At 35.5% G+C, this 19103-nt stretch overlaps 6 protein-coding genes across 7 annotated transcripts in view; 5 read left to right on the top strand and 1 right to left on the bottom strand.

Annotated features, from left to right (window-relative positions):
- LOC111489825 (THO complex subunit 2-like) overlaps nucleotides 1-1068 on the top strand; it is a 34411-nt gene extending 33343 nt beyond the window's left edge. For both annotated transcript variants that reach the window (XM_023138234.1, XM_023138235.1), the window contains 2 exons: nucleotides 44-354; nucleotides 503-1068. In XM_023138234.1, coding sequence (XP_022994002.1) covers nucleotides 44-354; nucleotides 503-572 — 381 coding nt within the window. In that variant the 3' untranslated portion in view covers nucleotides 573-1068. The remainder of the gene's footprint in view (nucleotides 1-43; nucleotides 355-502) is intronic.
- Nucleotides 1069-1168: 100 nt separating this feature from the next.
- On the bottom strand, nucleotides 1169-2599 carry LOC111489842 (putative clathrin assembly protein At2g25430). Its single transcript, XM_023138264.1, has one exon. It carries the CDS (start codon nucleotides 2437-2439, stop codon nucleotides 1315-1317), a length of 1125 nt encoding a protein of 374 aa, XP_022994032.1. The 5' UTR covers nucleotides 2440-2599; the 3' UTR covers nucleotides 1169-1314.
- A 2104-nt stretch (nucleotides 2600-4703) lies between these two features.
- Nucleotides 4704-7221, top strand: LOC111489368 (G-type lectin S-receptor-like serine/threonine-protein kinase At5g24080). Its single transcript, XM_023137558.1, has one exon. It carries the CDS (start codon nucleotides 4704-4706, stop codon nucleotides 7119-7121), a length of 2418 nt encoding a protein of 805 aa, XP_022993326.1. The 3' UTR covers nucleotides 7122-7221.
- Nucleotides 7222-10728: 3507 nt separating this feature from the next.
- LOC111489852 (vacuolar iron transporter 1.1-like) lies at nucleotides 10729-12323 on the top strand. Its single transcript, XM_023138276.1, has 4 exons — nucleotides 10729-11049; nucleotides 11506-11591; nucleotides 11690-11804; nucleotides 11890-12323. Exons 1-4 carry the CDS (start codon nucleotides 10808-10810, stop codon nucleotides 12185-12187), a joined length of 741 nt encoding a protein of 246 aa, XP_022994044.1. The 5' UTR covers nucleotides 10729-10807; the 3' UTR covers nucleotides 12188-12323.
- A 559-nt stretch (nucleotides 12324-12882) lies between these two features.
- Nucleotides 12883-15310, top strand: LOC111489853 (vacuolar iron transporter 1-like). The gene is made up of 4 exons (XM_023138277.1): nucleotides 12883-13467; nucleotides 13712-13797; nucleotides 14621-14735; nucleotides 14886-15310. The coding sequence occupies exons 1-4, from the start codon at nucleotides 13235-13237 to the stop codon at nucleotides 15190-15192; spliced, it is 741 nt and encodes a 246-aa protein (XP_022994045.1). The 5' UTR covers nucleotides 12883-13234; the 3' UTR covers nucleotides 15193-15310.
- A 698-nt stretch (nucleotides 15311-16008) lies between these two features.
- LOC111489367 (B3 domain-containing protein At2g31420-like) lies at nucleotides 16009-16716 on the top strand. Its single transcript, XM_023137557.1, has one exon. It carries the CDS (start codon nucleotides 16009-16011, stop codon nucleotides 16714-16716), a length of 708 nt encoding a protein of 235 aa, XP_022993325.1.
- Nucleotides 16717-19103: the final 2387 nt, after the last annotated feature.

Genomic DNA, 19103 nt, shown 5'->3' with positions numbered 1-19103 from the left:
TTTTTTTTTTTTTTTTTTTTTTTTTTTTCCTTTTTGCATGTAGGCTGATGACAGGGATAGGGAGAGGGAGAGGGAAAAGGCAAACCTTTTGAAGGAGGACATGGACGGTTCTGCCACCTCCAAGAGGCGAAAACTTAAAAGGGAGCATCTGTCATTAGCTGAGGCCGGTGAGTATTCTCCTGTTGGCCAACCACCTCCTCCGATAGGTGTTGGTGCGTCTCAATCTTATGATGGACGAGAAAGAGGAGACCGGAAGGGAGTAATGATGCAGCGTGCCGGTTACCTGGACGACCCAGGCTTGAGAATTCACGGTAAAGAAGTGGTCAACAAGATGACTAGACGTGAAGCTGATCTGTATCCTTTAAATCATATCTCCATGCTTTGTGCATTATCATTAATGTTCAATGTTATAATTTTTGTGCACCCATCTTAGTCTGGCCTTGGATGATGATGAGTTTCATTTATTCCATTAATTTGGATCTACTCCTTAACCAGGATTTAGAATGTACGACCGAGAATGGGACGATGAGAAAAGAATGAGAGCAGATCAGAAGCGGAGGCATCGGAAATAAGCTGGCCAATCAAATTTTTATGTGTAGCATACACTGAATCCCTCTACTTGTTAGGGTGAAAACTGCAAACATGATATCTAAGCTGCCTATGGAGAGGTGAACATCCACCGATAATCTTGTAAAAGATCAATTCTAAATGCAGACGAAGACAGTGTTGTAATTTATGGAAAGTCGCTGAGCCTCCCGAGAGGGAATAGACACCCGCTCCTGTAATGACGACCAATTCATAATCAAACAGGAAGGGACACAGGGTGAATTTCTGCGATTGAGGACTATTGTAATTTATAATCCAGATTAGGATAAAGTTGTGTATCATATTTTAGCCCCCCCTCCCCACCGAGTATATTTGTTCTGTATGCCATTAGTAGTGAGAGTATGAGTTCTTCATAATTAGTGTGAACGTGGGGCATTTTCCCATCCCTTAGCATTCCTCCTGCCCTGCTTTCTAGACAAAAAAAAAGGGTCACCCAATTTAAACGAGGGTGCTATTGAATCATCTCCCATGAGTTTCACTTCCAAAAGATTTTGAATATGAAGCTTCTTTTGTGCTATTATTTCTTTTGAATTCGATATGGTTACAATCGAATTACCATCAAACAACCATATAAAGTCGAGTGTTTAATCGAAAAGTATTTACATTTCATTACTAAATTGCGTATTGTTTTGAAGTAAATTACATTTTTTAAGAAATATTTAGTGGCAGGATAATAGTTGGGATTGAAGAGTTCCATTTTTTTCTCGCTTAAGCACCGTCTTCCTTCTCGTTTTCTAATTCAATCAATGGCTTCACTGCGAATCCGCTGTGATGAGAAATCTCCCATGGAGTGCCCACAACTACGTTTCTTCCCGTAGCCGCAACTTTGTTCTCAGTCTCGTCCCTTGCCGGAGAGTTGAACGACGACGATTCTGATGTATTTGTGAAAGAGGTAAATGAAGATGACGATTCCGTCAGCTGCCACATTATGCCAAAGGATGATATTAGGGCTTGGATCCGCGATTCCGGAATACGTTCGATATCGGGGAATTGATACAGGCTGCACACTTCGACGAACTTGCACCAATCGTAAAGCTCCGCTAGTCGATCTGCTTGAACGGCCGCCTTCCTGTATACTCGGATTGCTGCAGCGCAACTCCGGTGCGGCAGTTGAAGAAGACCGTCTTCGATTGAATTGATATCCCGACAGACGGACTGATAACAAATGAAGCTCTCACGTATTATGTGCTTCATCGCTATTCGAACTGCGGTGCTTCGTGCCGCTCTCCCGGCCGGCCTGCAGTCGATTACTCTGTCAATTAGGCTCTGCATCTGTGTCGATATTTCAATTACTCTGTTAATTTTTTTTATTCTACTTGAAGTTGTTCCGATAGCATCGCCTTCAGATGAAACGCCCGGTACTTCGGTGCTATAGAAGAAATCGGAATCCAGAGCTTCATTAAGCAACCGAGCGTAGGATCTGATGAAAGAGGCATAATCTTCATCCTCACGGATGTGGCGCTGATATAGAGAAATGAAACCAAATGCCCGGCTGCGAAGAAGCTCTAGTCGAAATTCACTGTTCTGAGGGGCTGATTGGATCAATCTGTGGAGTAGAAGCAGACATTTGAGTCCAACTCGCCAACAGCGAGTTTTTCGAAATCGACGGGAAAAGCTGAGAGAAAAGGTGCGACATGACGTCGGAGAGAAGGCGAAGATCTTGAGAAGCTCTTGAACGTACTTCTCCGACAACGGTGAGTCAGTTGGAGAGGTGGCTTTGATGACTATGAGATTGACGTTGGAAAATCCTCCGGCTGTGATGAGTTTGGCGTAGCCGACGGAACAATTCTCTTTGACGGCAGTGAGAACTTGCTTGAATCTCTTCTGCATCATGTCAATCGATTGAGAGAAAGAATTCTTACAAAGATGATGCAAAAAAAAACAGGTGAAATTGTAAATGCATATACAAAACTCGGTTTGATTTTATGCAATCTGATAAGAACTGTTTTTAGCTTTGGGTGAATCGCAGTGCTTCAACTTCAAGAACATTTTGTTTTCTGGCTTTCAATTATAACCAATAATACCTTAGAATAGGTTCCTGTTTCAATTTTTCATCTAATTTCCCAAATTCAATAATACCTTCTAATACCTTATAATACCTTATGTATATATATATATATATATAACACTGGTAGAAGCAATAATAAAGGGTCTTTTAAAAAAAATAATAGGTAATTCTTCTTTGGTCTTATTAATCTCTTTTCAAAATAAGAAGAGAATACTTTGTGATTGATTAGGTAGGTTATGCATAGAGTAATGTCTTTATTTGATTAGATAAAATAGGATCATTACACTTACTATTAGCTTGGTTTGATGAATTCTATGAAGTATGAACGATATGTGCTCTATGGCCCCTCTAGTGTCATACTTTGTGGTTGATTGACATTGATTATGTTATGTTATGTTATGTTATGGTATGACGTATGATATATTATGTTATAAGTTATACTATGGGATGTTTGTCATGTTATAGATCTTGTGATGACTTTTATGTTGTATGATGCATGATATCTCTATATGTTATGTCATCACACTATGTTAGCATGTTCACTTTAGATTTATGAAATAATGTCAAGCCACTAATATTATTCATGAAAGTAATATTATGAAAGAATGAATGTATGACCTGCATGATTTAAAGTTACAAAAACTCCATGCATTTTTTAATGTATTGGAATAATTTCCCTGTTATGATGAGTACAAATGTGTACAATATGATATTATGCATGTTCCTTTCCTCGGCGGCTTTTCTAGCAGCGTGCGTGTACGTTAATTGAGTTCAGAGGTACGTATATGAGTCTAGCTGGGGGTTCATGTGCGTGAACGTAGGCCGTGTGCAAAGAAGTACTACACATCCAGTTGACTCTGACTAAAAAGTAAGACAAGGCCATGATGATAATGAAAGGATAGGTCTCGACATAGTTGCATGTGCTTTCATTTCTTAACCCAAATAGTGGAGCTACTTACCGAGTATTTTTAAATACTTACTTAAGCTATGTGCTGCATTTTTTCAAGTAAAGGTAAACAAACCATGTGCAGATGACAACGTCCTCATGGAGGTCAAAGAATCAAAACTAGGATAGTGTATTTATGTTTTAAATTGTAGCCCTTAAATTAGTTCATAACGTTTTCATTACTTTGAACTTATTATTACTCTATTTTTGCTTTTCTATTAAGGTTTACTTTTATTTGATTTTTTTTTTTTAGTAACGTTTAAATTCATGACATTCTTTATAAAATATTTTAAAGAGATTTCTATGCACGTTATAGGTCTCCTTTATAAAATTTTAGTTATTAATTTTGACAAATATATTATATATATATTTGGGTTGGTCAACTCACTTCAACCCAACCCAATCCAACCCAAATAAAGGGTTGAATCATCTCATTTGGGTCATCAACCTAATCAACATAAGAAATAATATTAGACTATTATATATGGGTAGTGGACGGTTGAATCTTCTAGATTTTTAAATAAATATATAATTAAGAATTATATATTTTATATATTTTATTGAAGGTCTTTTTATGGATATGTCAATTCATACATTTATTCTCGAATATATTTTATATAATTCGAGACGTTGCATACAATAAAAAAAAACAACCTATTCCTGCTAAAAGTTGACCCATAATTAAAATAATATCACGTAATTAATATTTTATAAATATTTTAATAGTCTCCCATGTTTGAATGGATTTTTATTTGGTCTCTTAACATTAATATTTAAATTTATTTCTATTTGATCATTGAAGTCTGAAATTTGAAATTTGAAAGTTGACTGGTATGTTTTATTGATTCATTAAACTAAATATTAGTTTCTAAAAATGAATTTCTAATAATGAGTTTCAATTGGAATGTTAATTATTATTTCATCTAATAAATTAATTTTTTTTTTAAATAATAGATAGAATTATCCATATAAAATTAAAAAAAAAAAAGAAAAAAAAAGAGAACGCACACCCCAATTGAGAAGTCAAAAAAATGGGGGAAAAAAAAAAATCATCTGCTTTCAAAATGGTTTGATTTGACGAATTAATGGGACCTTCATTTTAAATCACCCCATTATTTCCGGCAGCCAAAGATCTCAGTAACCATGTCTTTCGCCGCCACCCCTCTCTCCATCCTCCTCCTCTTCTTCTTCTTCTTCACATCTCCTCTGTCTCCGGCCGCCGCCCAACTGCCGCCGAAACCCACCAATTTCTCCGCCTTCTCGATATCCCAATCCCCATGGCGGCCGACCCAGAATCTCATTCTCTTCTCCCCCAACTCCCTTTTCGCCGCCGGCTTTCAGCCACTACCAAAAAACTCCAATCTCTTCGTCTTCTCTGTTTGGTACTTCAACATCTCAACGGACAACGTCGTCTGGTCAGCCAACCATCTTTCTCCGGTCAACCGCTCAGCGGCTTTGGTCATCACGCGCACCGGCCAGCTCCGTCTCGACGACGGTTCCGGTCGCAATCTCTGGCCTTCCAACAGTAATGTTTCTGCAAATCCAAATTCAACCCAATTAATCCTTCGCAACGATGGTGATTTGATTTACGGCACATGGGAAAGCTTCCAATTCCCCACCAATACTATCTTGCCTAACCAGACATTAAATGGAACCACCATCGTCTCCAACAACGGCAAATATGCGTTTAAGAACTCTGTTAATTTGACGTTTGGTGCAGAAAGGTACTGGACCCCTGGAAACCCATTCCAGATTTTCCTGATCGAAGGTCAAATCATCATAAACAATCAAACCCCAATTTTCCCTTCTGATTTTAACTCGACCCGGCTGCGGAAATTGGTGGTCGACGATGATGGAAACCTCAAGATTTTCAGCTTCAACCCAAATCTCCGGCGGTGGGATGTCGTTTGGCAAGCACATATAGAGTTGTGTGAGATCTTTCATACTTGTGGCCCAAATTCCATCTGTATGAGTACTGGCAGTTACAACTCCACCAACTGTGTCTGTGCTCCCGGATTTATCCCCGATCCTCGCGGCGGAGCACGGCAAGGATGTCACCGGAAACTCAACATGTCAAATACACCCAAGTTTCTTCAACTGGATTTTGTGAGTTTCAGAGGTGGAGTTAAACAAATCTCCCTGCAAACCCCAAATATTTCAGTCTGCCAAGCGAATTGCTTGAAGAATTCCAGCTGCGTGGGCTATACATTCACCTTCGATGGTAGCGCCCAATGTGCGCTTCAGCTTGACATTTTGTCGAACGGGCTGTGGTCCCCAGGGATGAAGATAGCTGCTTTTGTTAAGGTCGACAATTTGGAAACAGATCACTCAAATTTCAACGGAATGATGTATAAACTCCAAACCACATGTCCAGTTCACATAACCATACGGCCGCCGCCAGTGATTAAAGACAACACGACAAGAAACATATTGATAATCAGCACCATATTCATTGCCGAACTAATTTCCGGGGCGGTTTTCTTCTGTGCTTTCTTGAAGAGATTTGTAAAATACAGAGACATGGCTCGCACGCTTGGTCTCGAATCACTTCCCGCCGGCGGGCCAAAGCAGTTCACTTACGCCGAGCTAAAGACGGCCACGAATAACTTCTCGACCTGCATCGGAAGAGGCGGATTCGGCGAAGTCTTCAAAGGAGAGCTACCGGACAAACGCGTGGTCGCCGTTAAGTGCTTGAAAAACGTCGCGGGTGGCGACCGCGACTTTTGGGCGGAGGTAACCATCATCGCTAGGATGCACCATCTGAATCTGCTTCGATTGTGGGGATTCTGCGCGGAAAAGAATAAAAAAATGTTAGTGTACGAACATATTCCCAATGGATCGCTCGACAAATTCCTGTTCCCCAAACCTTTACCCTCCGATTCGGAGAAGAACGAAACAGAGTCGTACGATGAAATCCCCTCGCTGGATTGGAACATCCGGCACCGAATCGTGATTGGGGTAGCGAGAGCAATCGCGTACTTGCACGAGGAATGCCTGGAATGGGTATTGCATCGTGACATAAAACCAGAGAACATTCTTCTGGACAACGATTTTTGCCCCAAATTGTCGGATTTCGGACTGTCTAAACTGAGGCAAAATGAGGAGACGAGGGTGAGCATGTCTCGGATTAGAGGGACGCCGGGTTACGTAGCGCCAGAGCTGGTGAAATTGGGATCGAATTGGATGACGACAAAAGCGGATGTGTACAGTTTTGGAATGGTGTTGTTGGAGATTATGAGTGGGCGGAGGAATTGTGAGATGAAAAGATCGACGGTGGAGAGTGCGGAGTGGTACTTCCCTGGATGGGCGTTCGAGAAGGCGTTCGTGGAGGAGAGGATGGAGGAGATTCTAGACGATCGAATAAGGGATGAGTGGGAGAGTGGAGGGCATTGGGGGATTGTTAATCGTATGATGCAGACGGCGATGTGGTGTCTTCAAAGCCTACCGGAGAAGAGACCGTCGATGGGGGAGGTGGTGAAGATGTTGGAAGGGAAGCTTGAGATTGCTCCTCCTGAAAAGCCCTCCGTTTACTTCTTGTCGGAACACCCTACCACTTCATGAACCACTTCTTGTCCGGCGAGGCCCATTAAGGGATGTTTCTTCTACTTGGGCTCATTTGAGTCCTTAATCAAATTCCCTAATTCATGAACGGATTAATCCATCTTTGGGTCCATCAAGATCTAATCCGCACCATTCAAAACAAACAACGAGGACACATTGGCTAGATACACTCTCACCTCGCAAAAGATTGGCTTCCACCCATGTGACCTACAACCAATTGGAACCAATCAAAATCAGTCCATCTTCATATTGTTGTATCCCAATGCCACCCACAGATTAAGAAATAGACATCGGAACAAGATACCTTAGCTTCCAAGTACAAACTTAAGTTTTCAAACTTTGTGAGGTATCATTATCAGAAGATTTCTGGGAATATACAAAAAGAAGAAAAGGAAAAGCAGCCACGCCTGCCCCCACACAGCTTTCAACTTTGAGTTGAAATTATAAAAACCCACTTTTGAAATGAGCCAAAAAAAAGTATAAAGTTATAGAGATTTGAGCATTTAGATTTGTTCATCTCACACAGCTGCAAGCCATTCAATGGAACCAAGTGTCGGGTCCTGTGAGCCTATGACCACACTTTCCCTTTTCTCCCATATTTCTGACTCTGATTACCATTTCATCCATCGTCTATCATTGCCCTTTGTTAATGCCTTCAAACCTCTCTTATTTCGCAATCTTTTGTAATGTTATCCCAATTTATGCTTACTTTCTTTGACAAACCGGTCATTAGATTGGATTTAATTCAATTTATACGCCCTTTTTATGTTTGTAAGTTAAATGAGGCTCCTGTTGCCAAATTTCATTTTGATGGAGTAAGACTTAAAATAAGAGTAAATTATAGCTAAATGTAGAGGGCTAGAGATAAGGCCTGCTTGCTTGGTTTTAATGCTGCAAATAGAACTTCAATGTTAAGAAGTGTTTTGCGACTTTGGACCTAGAGATTCACATTTTCAGGGTATCTAGACGTTGTCTTTGCAAGTCTTTGAAACTAGCTTACAATATTTAAAAAATTATTGAAGGTTCTATAATTACTTTAATTTTATTTTCATAATAATTTTTTTCAATTTTATTGTTTAAAATCACCATCTAAATTTACATAGAACAGTTGGTTTTGATCATTTTGATTTTGTACTTTCTTTCCGGGAAACTTTTTCTTGGATTTTCTCACTTAACAAACACCAAGTTGAATGCTGCCTTCTGGCAACCACGCGCCTGAGGAATCTTTCCTCTTTTTTATTTATTTTTTATTAAAATGAAAATTAAAACTCAATTTAGTAATTTTAAATATTTATTTATAAGCTAACAAAAATAAATATCATATTTATTTAGGACTATTATACTGATATGACCCTATTTAGAGACCATGTTTATGTTTGGTTAAATCCACCATTTGTGTGGGTTGGCCTTCACCCGTTGCCAATGAGGGAGGTCAATTACTCATAGTATTTTTAAAAACTCATCATATGCACAACATTTTCAAGTAAAAGCAAAGTATCCATGTAAAAATGACGATAAGAGTCGAAGATTAGCTCTAATAGATTCAACGAGTTAAAATTCATTGCCCACACGATATCCAAGAGTTCGAGTAGAAGCCAAGCACAATCCCTAAGCATCAATCGATGGGTCGAGAACATTTCAAAAGGAAAATTATCAAGCTTAATCGAAAGAAAGCAAATCGAGGTGAATACAGAGATCAAAGTTAATTATGGTTGATGAAAAAGCTGACTAGAGTGAAAGTTAGAACTTGAATTGAGTCATAATTTAAAAGATAAGGTTGATAGACAATCGAGCACATATAGAAAATGGAACCGAACATGGAAGGCATCATAAATTCATAATTGATACATTCGTGTGAATTACATTAGATTACAAAAAGATTCGATTCCAAAAGTTTGTGAGCAGAAAGAACAAACACCAGATAAGCACTGCACTGGCCATTGCGTTCAATCGCACAGCCTTTCAATCTCTTCTTTTCTTGTTTTTGTCAATTTGTGTCTTTTTAAAGTCAACTTTTCTTCCCAACCTTTTTCATCTCCACTTTCTCATTGGAAAAGAAAGAAAAAATAATAATTATGTCTTACGACAATAATTTCTCCCTTTTTTTCTATAAAAAAAAAACATTAAAAAATCAATCTTAAAACACTCAAAACATTTAGTTAAAACTAATTTTAACCTTAGAATATACTTTACTTTTAAAAAAAGAAAAAGAAAAAAAAAAGGAATTATTCATAATGGGTTTTAATTATTTTCTTGGACTTATTTTATGAAAGAAAAGAAAAAAAAGAAATTGAATTTGGTAAATTTTGGTTGGCAAATTGTGAAGTGGATTTTTGGTCCTTGTAATGATGAGTAAGGCTTGTGGCTTGCACACGCCTTGTGGTTATGATTTATGCTTTTGACCTTTTGTAGAAGCTTGTTTCCAACATGTTGTGGAGTCTCGCTATCATGAGAATGTTTACTTAATTCAACTCATCCAAAGTTATCTATTTATAATCATATAAATTACAACGATATAGAGAAGTAATAAATTGAAATAATAATAAATTAAAAGATACCTATGGTAAGAGATATTTATCTTGTAATAAAATATCAAATATGATATCTATGGTAAACTATAATTTAATACTAAATATCTTTAACACTCTCTGCAAGCTAGGCGTCAGTTTTGAACGAACGTGAAGTTTGAATCTGAAAAATTCAAAGAGAGGTCGAGAAACACTTTTCGTGAAGATGTCAACAACCGGGTTTGGAGTTGGAGGAGGCGTAAAGAAACACTTTCTTGCCCATCAAAAACTGTAGAGGGATAGTCGCTTAGCGGCGATGCTGCCTTAGCTTCGGCAAGAATATGTCTAATCTATGAAGAGGGATCGTTGTTCAGCGATGATGCTGCCTTGATTTTGATTATAATATTTGTAACACAAGAAGTAAAAGGAGAAAACTTAGAGTAAGGAACAAAAATTGCCACATTGTGTGAAGGGGACAATTTTGGGGAAGGGCAGTCGGAAGAGTCGCCACATTAGGCGAATGAGCCAATTTTGGCGAGAAGGGCAGTAGTGACTTGGTTGGTGAAGAGGCCAGTGTGACACCCAGATTTCAAAGGCAAATCTCTGCAGAAGGTCGATAGATTTCTCGAGATTGTGTATATTTTCGATGGGAACACTCATGAAACGCCAGAATTTATTTATCAAGTTTTAATTAAATCTCCTTAATATTATTTTATGATAGATGGAGCTTAAAATAAATATATTAGAGTTATTTTTATTATTATTATTATTTGAAGGAATGGTGAGTTTTCATGTAAGAATATTTCAAATATTTGTAAAAAATAAAAAATAATAATAAGAATAATGTTGTTCACAGTAAACAACATCCCAAAATTAAATCCTTACCATTTATGAAAATAGTTTGAAATTTTGTTATTATATAGAATTAACTCAACTTTTTCTGTTTTTTTTTTCACTTAGCTCGAAGAAAAGACAGCCTAAGAAAAGTGGAATTCATTTGTTTGTGTCCTTTCTTTCCAGTCTCTCCGTTCAGAGAGAGAGAGAGAGAGAGAGAGAGAGAGAGAGAGAGATAATGTGTGATTCTTTATAAATTGAGCCATTTCTTTGGTTTTTTTTCACAACCCATTAGGGCATTTTCCTTGGATTCTCTTCTTAATTAAGTTCAGTGGTGGTTCAACAATGGGGGAAGCTGCTGATTTCACACACTCAAAGAAGCAGAGCCTTCTTCTTCATGAGCATGAGGAGAAGCACTTCATGTCCAGTGATGTTGTTCGCGACATCATTATGGGTGTCTCCGATGGCCTCACCGTCCCCTTTGCCCTCGCAGCGGGACTTTCCGGTGCCGATGTTACCTCCAACATCATCCTCATCGCCGGAATTGCTGAAGTTGCTGCCGGAGCTATCTCCATGGGACTTGGCGGGTACAGTACTACAACACCCTTAATTAAACTACTTCCTTATTTTTCCTGTTTATTTCATTTTAGTTCTTGTTTTTAGAAGTGGTTTGGGAAGTAGATTGAAAGATAATACAGCCCAGATTTTTAAAATAAAAGGATAATTAAATAAATAAAACCTTTAGTGGGTCCCACAAAATGCACATATTTTGATTCTCCCTCCTCTAAAATTTAGTATTTAAACTTTCAAAAAAAATTAACTATATAATATAGATTAATTATCGAAATTAGTTAAATAATAATAGTTTAAATATCAGAAAAGACATATTTTTCAATTTGTTTTTTTTTTTTAAATTAGCAATAAAATACCAATTAAAAACTAGATTTAAGGTTTATTAAAGGTATAGGGAATAAACTTGAATATTTAAAATTATATATACTAAAGTACGAAATCTAATGAAGGTTTATTGAAATGAAATGAAGATATCTGGCAGCTGAGAGTGAAGCGGATCATTACACGAGAGAATTGAAGAGGGAAGAAGAAGAGGTGATTGCAGCTCCAGACATAGGTAATTTGGGGTTATTAGTTTAATTCCTTAGTTAAATAATTAATTAATTAATTAATTAAATGGATTAATAATAGGTAATTGTAATTTAATTATTTCAGAGGCTGCTGAGGTGGCAGATATATTGTCACGGTATGGGGTTGAAGCCCATGAGTACGGGCCTGTTGTTGCTGCTCTTAGAAGGAACCCTCAAGCATGGGTTGATTTCATGATGAAGTAAGACTTTTTATTTATTTATTTATTTATTTATTTTTAAAGAAAAGGATTATGTAAAGTAATTAAGAAATTTTGATGGTTGCAGATTTGAGTTGGGGTTGGAAAAGCCGGACCCAAAGAGGGCAGTAATAAGTGCCTTGACAATAGCTATGTCTTACGTAATGGGAGGGTTGGTGCCGTTATCGCCTTACATGCTGTTCCCTTCGCCTGCACAAGCTGTGATTGCTTCGGTGGTCGTTACTATATTAGCATTGCTTGTCTTTGGCTTTGCCAAGGGCTATTTCACTGGCAATCGTCCCATAATGAGTGCCCTACAAACTGCCTTAATTGGAGCCCTTGCGTCCGCCGCTGCTTTCCTTATTGCAAAGGCTTTTCGTACCTAATTTAGAATCATTTATCGATTAGCCTACTACAATATGACTGTCATTGCGTCATGGTTCTCGAATGGTAGTTGCTTCTAATAATTTCTCCCCACCTCGAACTAATTAGCTGTATAAATGCACTTCCCATGTTTAATTAGGATTGTTTGTAAAAATTTTCCATGGGTTTTGCTCTCCCTCTTGGGGCTCAGTTTGAATTAAATGCATTTTCTTTTATATATTCTCTATTTATATATATATATAATGGTTTAAAATTAAACCATACAAGTTCATAAGTTCAAATCTATATTGAACACTATTATTGACTATTATTGACCCTTGACTAGCTACCACTAGGAGTTAGCATCAACTACGGTGGAGTGAGGTTGTGGTCACTAGTAGCAACGTGTTAATTCGAGAGATTTGAAAATAATTATCTAAGGGTATTTTGGTCATTTTCATATTTATGAAAGTTTGAGTGGAATTCAAATGAGAAGTCTCGAATGAAATTATAGGTGCAACCACAAAGATGTGTGTCAATGAATGACTAGACAACAATAATTAAGCTAATAAAAATTATTACAAACATGTACGAGAAACTCTATGCTAATAATAAAGTGTACCTAGTTAATAAGTTTTTCAACGATCAAACGTGTCGAGTAGATCGGTAGAATGGGTTTAATTAACTTATTTGATTTAGGGAATGAGATTTAGTATTTTTCATATTCTACAAAATTACTAATACTAATTTTAAAATGGAACAAAACTGAAAGCAAATAATATTTTAATAAAAAAAAAATTAAATAAGCCCGAATTAGAAAACCAATTGTTAGAAAAACAACCAGACCGGACTGAATTGAAATTTATATAAGCTCGAAAAATATATAAAATATTAAAATTTTATATTAAGAAGAAAATGATAGAAGGAATAAAGAATTGTTTTGAAAAACAAAGGGCATAAACTTTTTTGTAAACGTTTTCCCACTTCCATTTTATTCTTCTTATTTTCTTTTAAAATCCGATTCCAAACACAATGAAAGCAGGTAAGAAGAAGAGCAAAACGCACCAAAAATGGCGGACCTAGATCGAACCAGAAACCAACTGCCTCTCATCCACCAGCACAAAGAGAAGCATTTCACCGCCGGTGAGATCGTCCGCGACATTATCATCGGCGTCTCCGATGGCCTCACCGTCCCCTTCGCTCTCGCCGCCGGTCTATCCGGCGCCAATGCCTCCTCTTCCATCGTTCTCACTGCCGGAATCGCAGAGGTAGCCGCTGGCGCCATCTCCATGGGACTCGGCGGGTACGGATCTCTACGAACCTTAATAATCTAATACCTGTTCGTTTTCCTTATTGATTGTTGAATCTGCCTCTGATTGGTTGGATTTCTGGGGAAATAGCGATTCCTAGGGCAGTCGTTTTGTGGTCCTTCAACCCAATCGAGATCTGAAACAGATTCTATGGAGTACTTTGAGGAAATTGATCGGAATTTCGTGTGCTTTGTTGAATTTTGAATTTGATTTGGTAGTGTCTGAAAAATTGAGCAGATACCTAGCGGCGAAAAGCGAGGCGGATCAGTACAAGAAGGAGCTGAAGAGGGAAGAAGAGGAAATCGTCTTAGTTCCTGATACTGGTTCGGATTCTTCTTCCATTATTACATTTTTCGCTTTCACATTCGGGTCAGATTAAAAGCCCATTTTCAAAATAAAAAAATAGAATCTAATGGGCCGATGGAGTTGGGCCCTCATAAACTCATGGCCCATAATTTTTAGTTGGGCTTATGTGGTTGGACAATTTTTAATCTACTTTATAGCTAAATTATATATAAAAAAAACATTAAAATGTAGTTTTAGCATTTAGAATTTGGGGGTTTAGGGCTAAAATATAAAGTAGTTATCTCGCCAATTTTTTTTTTATAACCATTTTAGTTTTTAATTTTTAGGTTTTACTAGTAAATATTTTAACTATAAGACAAATTTCAAAAATTAAAAAACAAAATTCTAAGAGTTTACTTTTTTTTTCTTTTTTTTTTTCCAAAATTAGGTTAAATTTTTAAAAAGTTTCTAAATAAAATAGAAACTAAAACTTAATTTTCAAAAATTAATTAAATTAATAATTATAAGTGAGTTTTAGTGTTAACTTAGAATTTGCACTCTAACCGTTCAAGTCCAAAAGTCCACCACTTTGTACTTTTTCTTTTCGGGCTTTCTCTTTTAAGTTTGTAAAATTCTTTCATTCTATGCCCTTATAAAGAATTATCTGTTCCTCTATTCAATCGATTGATCTTTTAATGGATGATTTAATGCTTTAACCATTTGAGGCGTTTCTAATTTGGCATAATAAATTGTTAATTATACATAAATGGGAATTGAAAATATAATTTTGTTAGAACAAATTTAAAGCTCTTGAAATGATAATGGAAAATGGGTTTAAATGGTGGAGTTTTTGTAATGCAGAAGCTGCAGAAGTGGCAGAGATTTTGAGCCAATATGGAATAGAACCACACGAATATGGGCCCGTTGTTAATTCTCTCAAGAAAAATCCCCAAGCTTGGCTTGATTTCATGATGAGGTATGTATGATGTTTCAATAATTAATTTGGAAATATTGAGCTCAAAGTAATTAGAAAATTTAAGAGAGGAAAACGATATAGTTATGATTAAATCATGATTATTGTAAATTAAATAAGGATCGGTTTGGTAATGGTTTACTTTGGAAGTAGGTTTGAGCTGGGATTGGAAAAGCCAGAGCCAAAAAGAGCCCTACAGAGTGCCCTAACCATTGCCATCTCCTACATCTTAGGAGGCTTAATCCCTTTGATTCCTTACATGTTTTTTCCAAAAGCTTCCGAAGCTGTGGTTGCATCCGTTGTCTTAACATTGGTGGCACTCTTGGTTTTTGGCTACGCCAAGGGTTACTTCACCGACAATAAACCCGTCATGAGCGCTATCCAAACCGCCTTCATTGGAGCCATAGCATCAGCGGCCGCTTTCGGTATGGCCAAGCTTGTCCAACCGCATCAACCTTAAGGCTTGTTTATATTAGATTATTAAAATACTTTATAAGCATGGTATATGCGTAAATAATAAAATAAAACTTTGTATGTATCATGCACTCAAAATAATTCTCATAGATGACAATTTGAAGTCAGACTAGAAATGGGTCATTTAAAGATGTTTTTTTTTTTTACTATTATTATTATTATTATTATTTGTTGGTTCTCTCAGCTTCCCCTTTAAATATCCCGATTAAACAAACAAACTCAAATGGCGTTGAAGTATTACTCAATTTTTTACTAGAAATATCTAAATTTATTAAATACAATTGACAAGGTTCAAGAATTTAATAGATACAAATATATATATTTTTTTAAAATCATATACCATATTGCCCAAATGTCTTATAAACTAATTTATATATAGACAGAATTAAAATTATATTTTCTACACCAATTATATAGATTTAATTAAAATATTATCCACCGTCATACTAATAAGTTTGAACACAATTTTTATCAGTAATTATGAGTTTACAATAGAGATAAAAATTTGATTAAAATTTAAATGGACAGCAACCTAAATGGAGCAAATATTCTAATTCGAGATTATTGATTGGTTATATTTATTAACCTTTATTAACATTTAAATGAATTGTTAGAAGATAAATTGTGCTAAAGATTTTTTAAAATTTTAGTAAACTAGATTTTAGGGAGAGATAAAATGAATTTAAATCAAATTAAGAATAAATCGAATTAGGAAATTAACGTTATAAATAAGTGAGTACACCTCAACCATCTTCAAGTTATTTCAATTTGTTTTGGAGTTCAAAATTTGTGCAATTAAAATATGGGGATGAGCAAAAGAGTTGAAAGTTTGGGAATGGAGATTAGAGTTTCTGATCTAAGCCAAATTTACATACCTAAAAGAAGAAGGGGATCTTTGGGTGGGGGAAGGAAAGAAGCCGAAACTGAACCGTGTGTGTTGGAGGCTGCATCTACTTTGATGCACTTAGCCAAGAGTGTTCCTAATGTTGAAAAGGAAAAAAGTAGGAACACACGCAAAAGGAAGACGCCTACAAGCAGTGCGCCTACGAGGAGGAAGATGGTTAAGAAAACTGAGTACCCATCCATTCCGGAGATGTCGGACGGGATGAGAGAGCGAATTATGGAGATGGGTGGGAGGGAAATTCATTTAGTAATTCAAAAACAAGTTCAACATACCGATATAAGTAAGAACCATGGTCGACTGTCCCTGCCGATAAATAAACTCCGTTTTGATTTTACGACAGAGGAGGAGAAGAAATTGCTGGATGAACAGGAAAACAAAAACAAGAAGGGGATGAACGTGGTAATGATATATGATATTGGGAGAGAAAGTATTATATGCTTGAAGAAGTGGAAAATTGGGAGCAGTGATACGTACTGCTTGATGACGCAGTGGAATAAGTTGGTGGAAGAGACTGCATTGAGAGCGGGGGAACACATCCAACTGTGGAGCTTCCGTAAGGATGAGGCTCAACTTTGTTTGGCTATGGTTAAATTAGGGAGCTGTTAGAAAATTTTGAGGATGCCATTAACGTGGGATTTGTTTCTTTTATGGCCCGACTCCACTGTAAGAAAACTTTCATTATTTTATAAATTTGCCTTTTTACTTTATAAAATCTAATACCTATTAACTTTCAAATTTAATCAGTAACCTACAGTTTTATTAAAACAACATATTCAAAACCGATTCTTCTCTCCTCTACGGTAAGGTTACTAATTTCGGCCACGTCCAAACAAATTCGTGGTCATGAGTCACTCCAAAAATAAGATGAAAAATGGGATGAGTATAAAAAAATTACTTAATAAACAATCTTCTTCTAGTCTCTCATTGCATCCTTATCTTTTTAGATCATCAATACCGTATTTGGAGACCTCTAGCGATTTCCACTCACGATTATGGTACCTAGTCGCCTTGACACATACTACTCTTGTGTGCTTATCGCTTGGTAGGGGGTGATCAGATCTGACCTAGGTCATTGATAACGCTATCGGCGTATCGGAGTTGTAAAAGGAGACTCTGATGATACCATTCACGCTGCTAGTGGCTTACAGAGCTACTTTAGTCATTTCTAGGTGCTATGGAGGTCTACTAGGTTTCTAGGACGTCTAGGCGACTTAAAACGTGGACTTTTTATTACTAACACCTTGAGTTACCCGGTTCTAGGAGCACTATGGTCTAGACTCCTGATTGTTGTTTATGATTCTAAAGTAATCGAAAAAACAGTATTCTTGAACCCATAAATCATACCTACGAATCTTCTAGATTTTTTTTTTACCGATTTTGATTTTTTAAAAGTCCAAATCAATAGAGAGAATCATTATTAGCAATTTCTAAGTAGGATGCTGAAGGTTGAAGACGGTTTTCCTACACTTCTTCTCTAAGAAATCTAACCTCCATTCTCTTTATTTATTTATTTTTTTTAACTTTCTTTTCCTCAGTAGAACTTTTTATAATGACCAAATTATTCTTTGACTTTGACCATATTTCTAATTTTCTATCATTTTTTTATAATTTTTACTAAGTTCTGAGCATTTCTTTCTTTTGTACCGATATGAAAATCACACCCTAAGTTTTCCAATAAAATCTATAAACTAACAATGAATAAAAAATTGTAGTCACAAGATAGAGCGAATTGTACCTGTTGGGTTCAGGGTATTACACAGATGTCACATTAAAAGAATGATCATTCAAATATGTCAATCATTAGAAATTGACTTTTGATGTAATAAAAAAGTCTTAATTTTCAAAACCATACAATTTTATATATAAATATAAATAGATCTATATATTAAAAAAAAATACGAATATGGTGTACGTATGAAACTTTGTATGTTTCATATCTTCTCGACATCATTTTCATACATGACCAGTTTATGATGATAATAAAAAATCCTAATTTTCAAATATATATTTTTTTTTCACAAAAAAATAAATATGAGTATATGGAATTGTTGTTTTGCTCTAAGAGGTTAATTATTACTATATATATTTTTTTTATTCCCTCCATTATTCACGTAAATATAATAAAGGTGGTTCTTTTTTTTAATATATTTTTTAATTTTATCTCTAAAATAACAAAATTGAAATTTTAATTTTATTCTAATAACAATATATTTTTAGAATTTACAAATTTATTAAATATAAAATTAAAGTTTCAATAATTTAATAGCCACCTATATATTTTTTAATGCTTGATCATATAAACCAAAATGTATGAACCAAGCTTTTTAATTATAGTTTAAAAATTTAAAATTTACAACAAAAAAAAAAAGGTAAGATGAAGAACCAAAAATAAAAATAAAAATTTCTATTTTTTTGATAGATGGTAAAGAAAACCCCGAGTTTAGCAATCCGACCTCCACCCAGTCATTTCTCCCAAATTGAAAAAGATAATTATATATGATAGGATAATATATAAAAAATAGAAAAGGAAGGCTTGAAAAAGCCCTCCTTTTCTTTTCTTATTATCTTTATCTACCCTTTAATTATATGGATATATAATTATATCGATATATATAATTATTTAAATATATTTCGATAAAATCATAAATCAATTCCATTTACATAAATTAGATAATGTAAGGGCTCAAAACAAGAGGTATCTCCGATTCTAATATATAAATAATACCAATATATTAAAGATTACTAAAAATATATATTTCTAAATAATAAAAAAAAATATACTACCTCCTTTATTTTATTTCATTCCAAAATTCATTGTCAGGTCTGGCATGTCAGTACGGATAAAATTTATATTACGAAAATAATATATATATATATATATATATATATATATATATATATATATATATATATATTTGTTTTTGTAATATATATACATATTCCAAAAAGCTAAGCTAATCAATTCCATTTACTTAAATGTTTGTTCGGTATCA

This window comes from Cucurbita maxima, unplaced genomic scaffold (genome assembly GCF_002738345.1).
Source record: "Cucurbita maxima cultivar Rimu unplaced genomic scaffold, Cmax_1.0 Cma_Scf00014, whole genome shotgun sequence".
NCBI lineage: Eukaryota > Viridiplantae > Streptophyta > Magnoliopsida > Cucurbitales > Cucurbitaceae > Cucurbita > Cucurbita maxima.
Note: the sequence above shows the minus strand (reverse complement) of the source record. Positions and strands in the feature narration are given on the sequence as shown.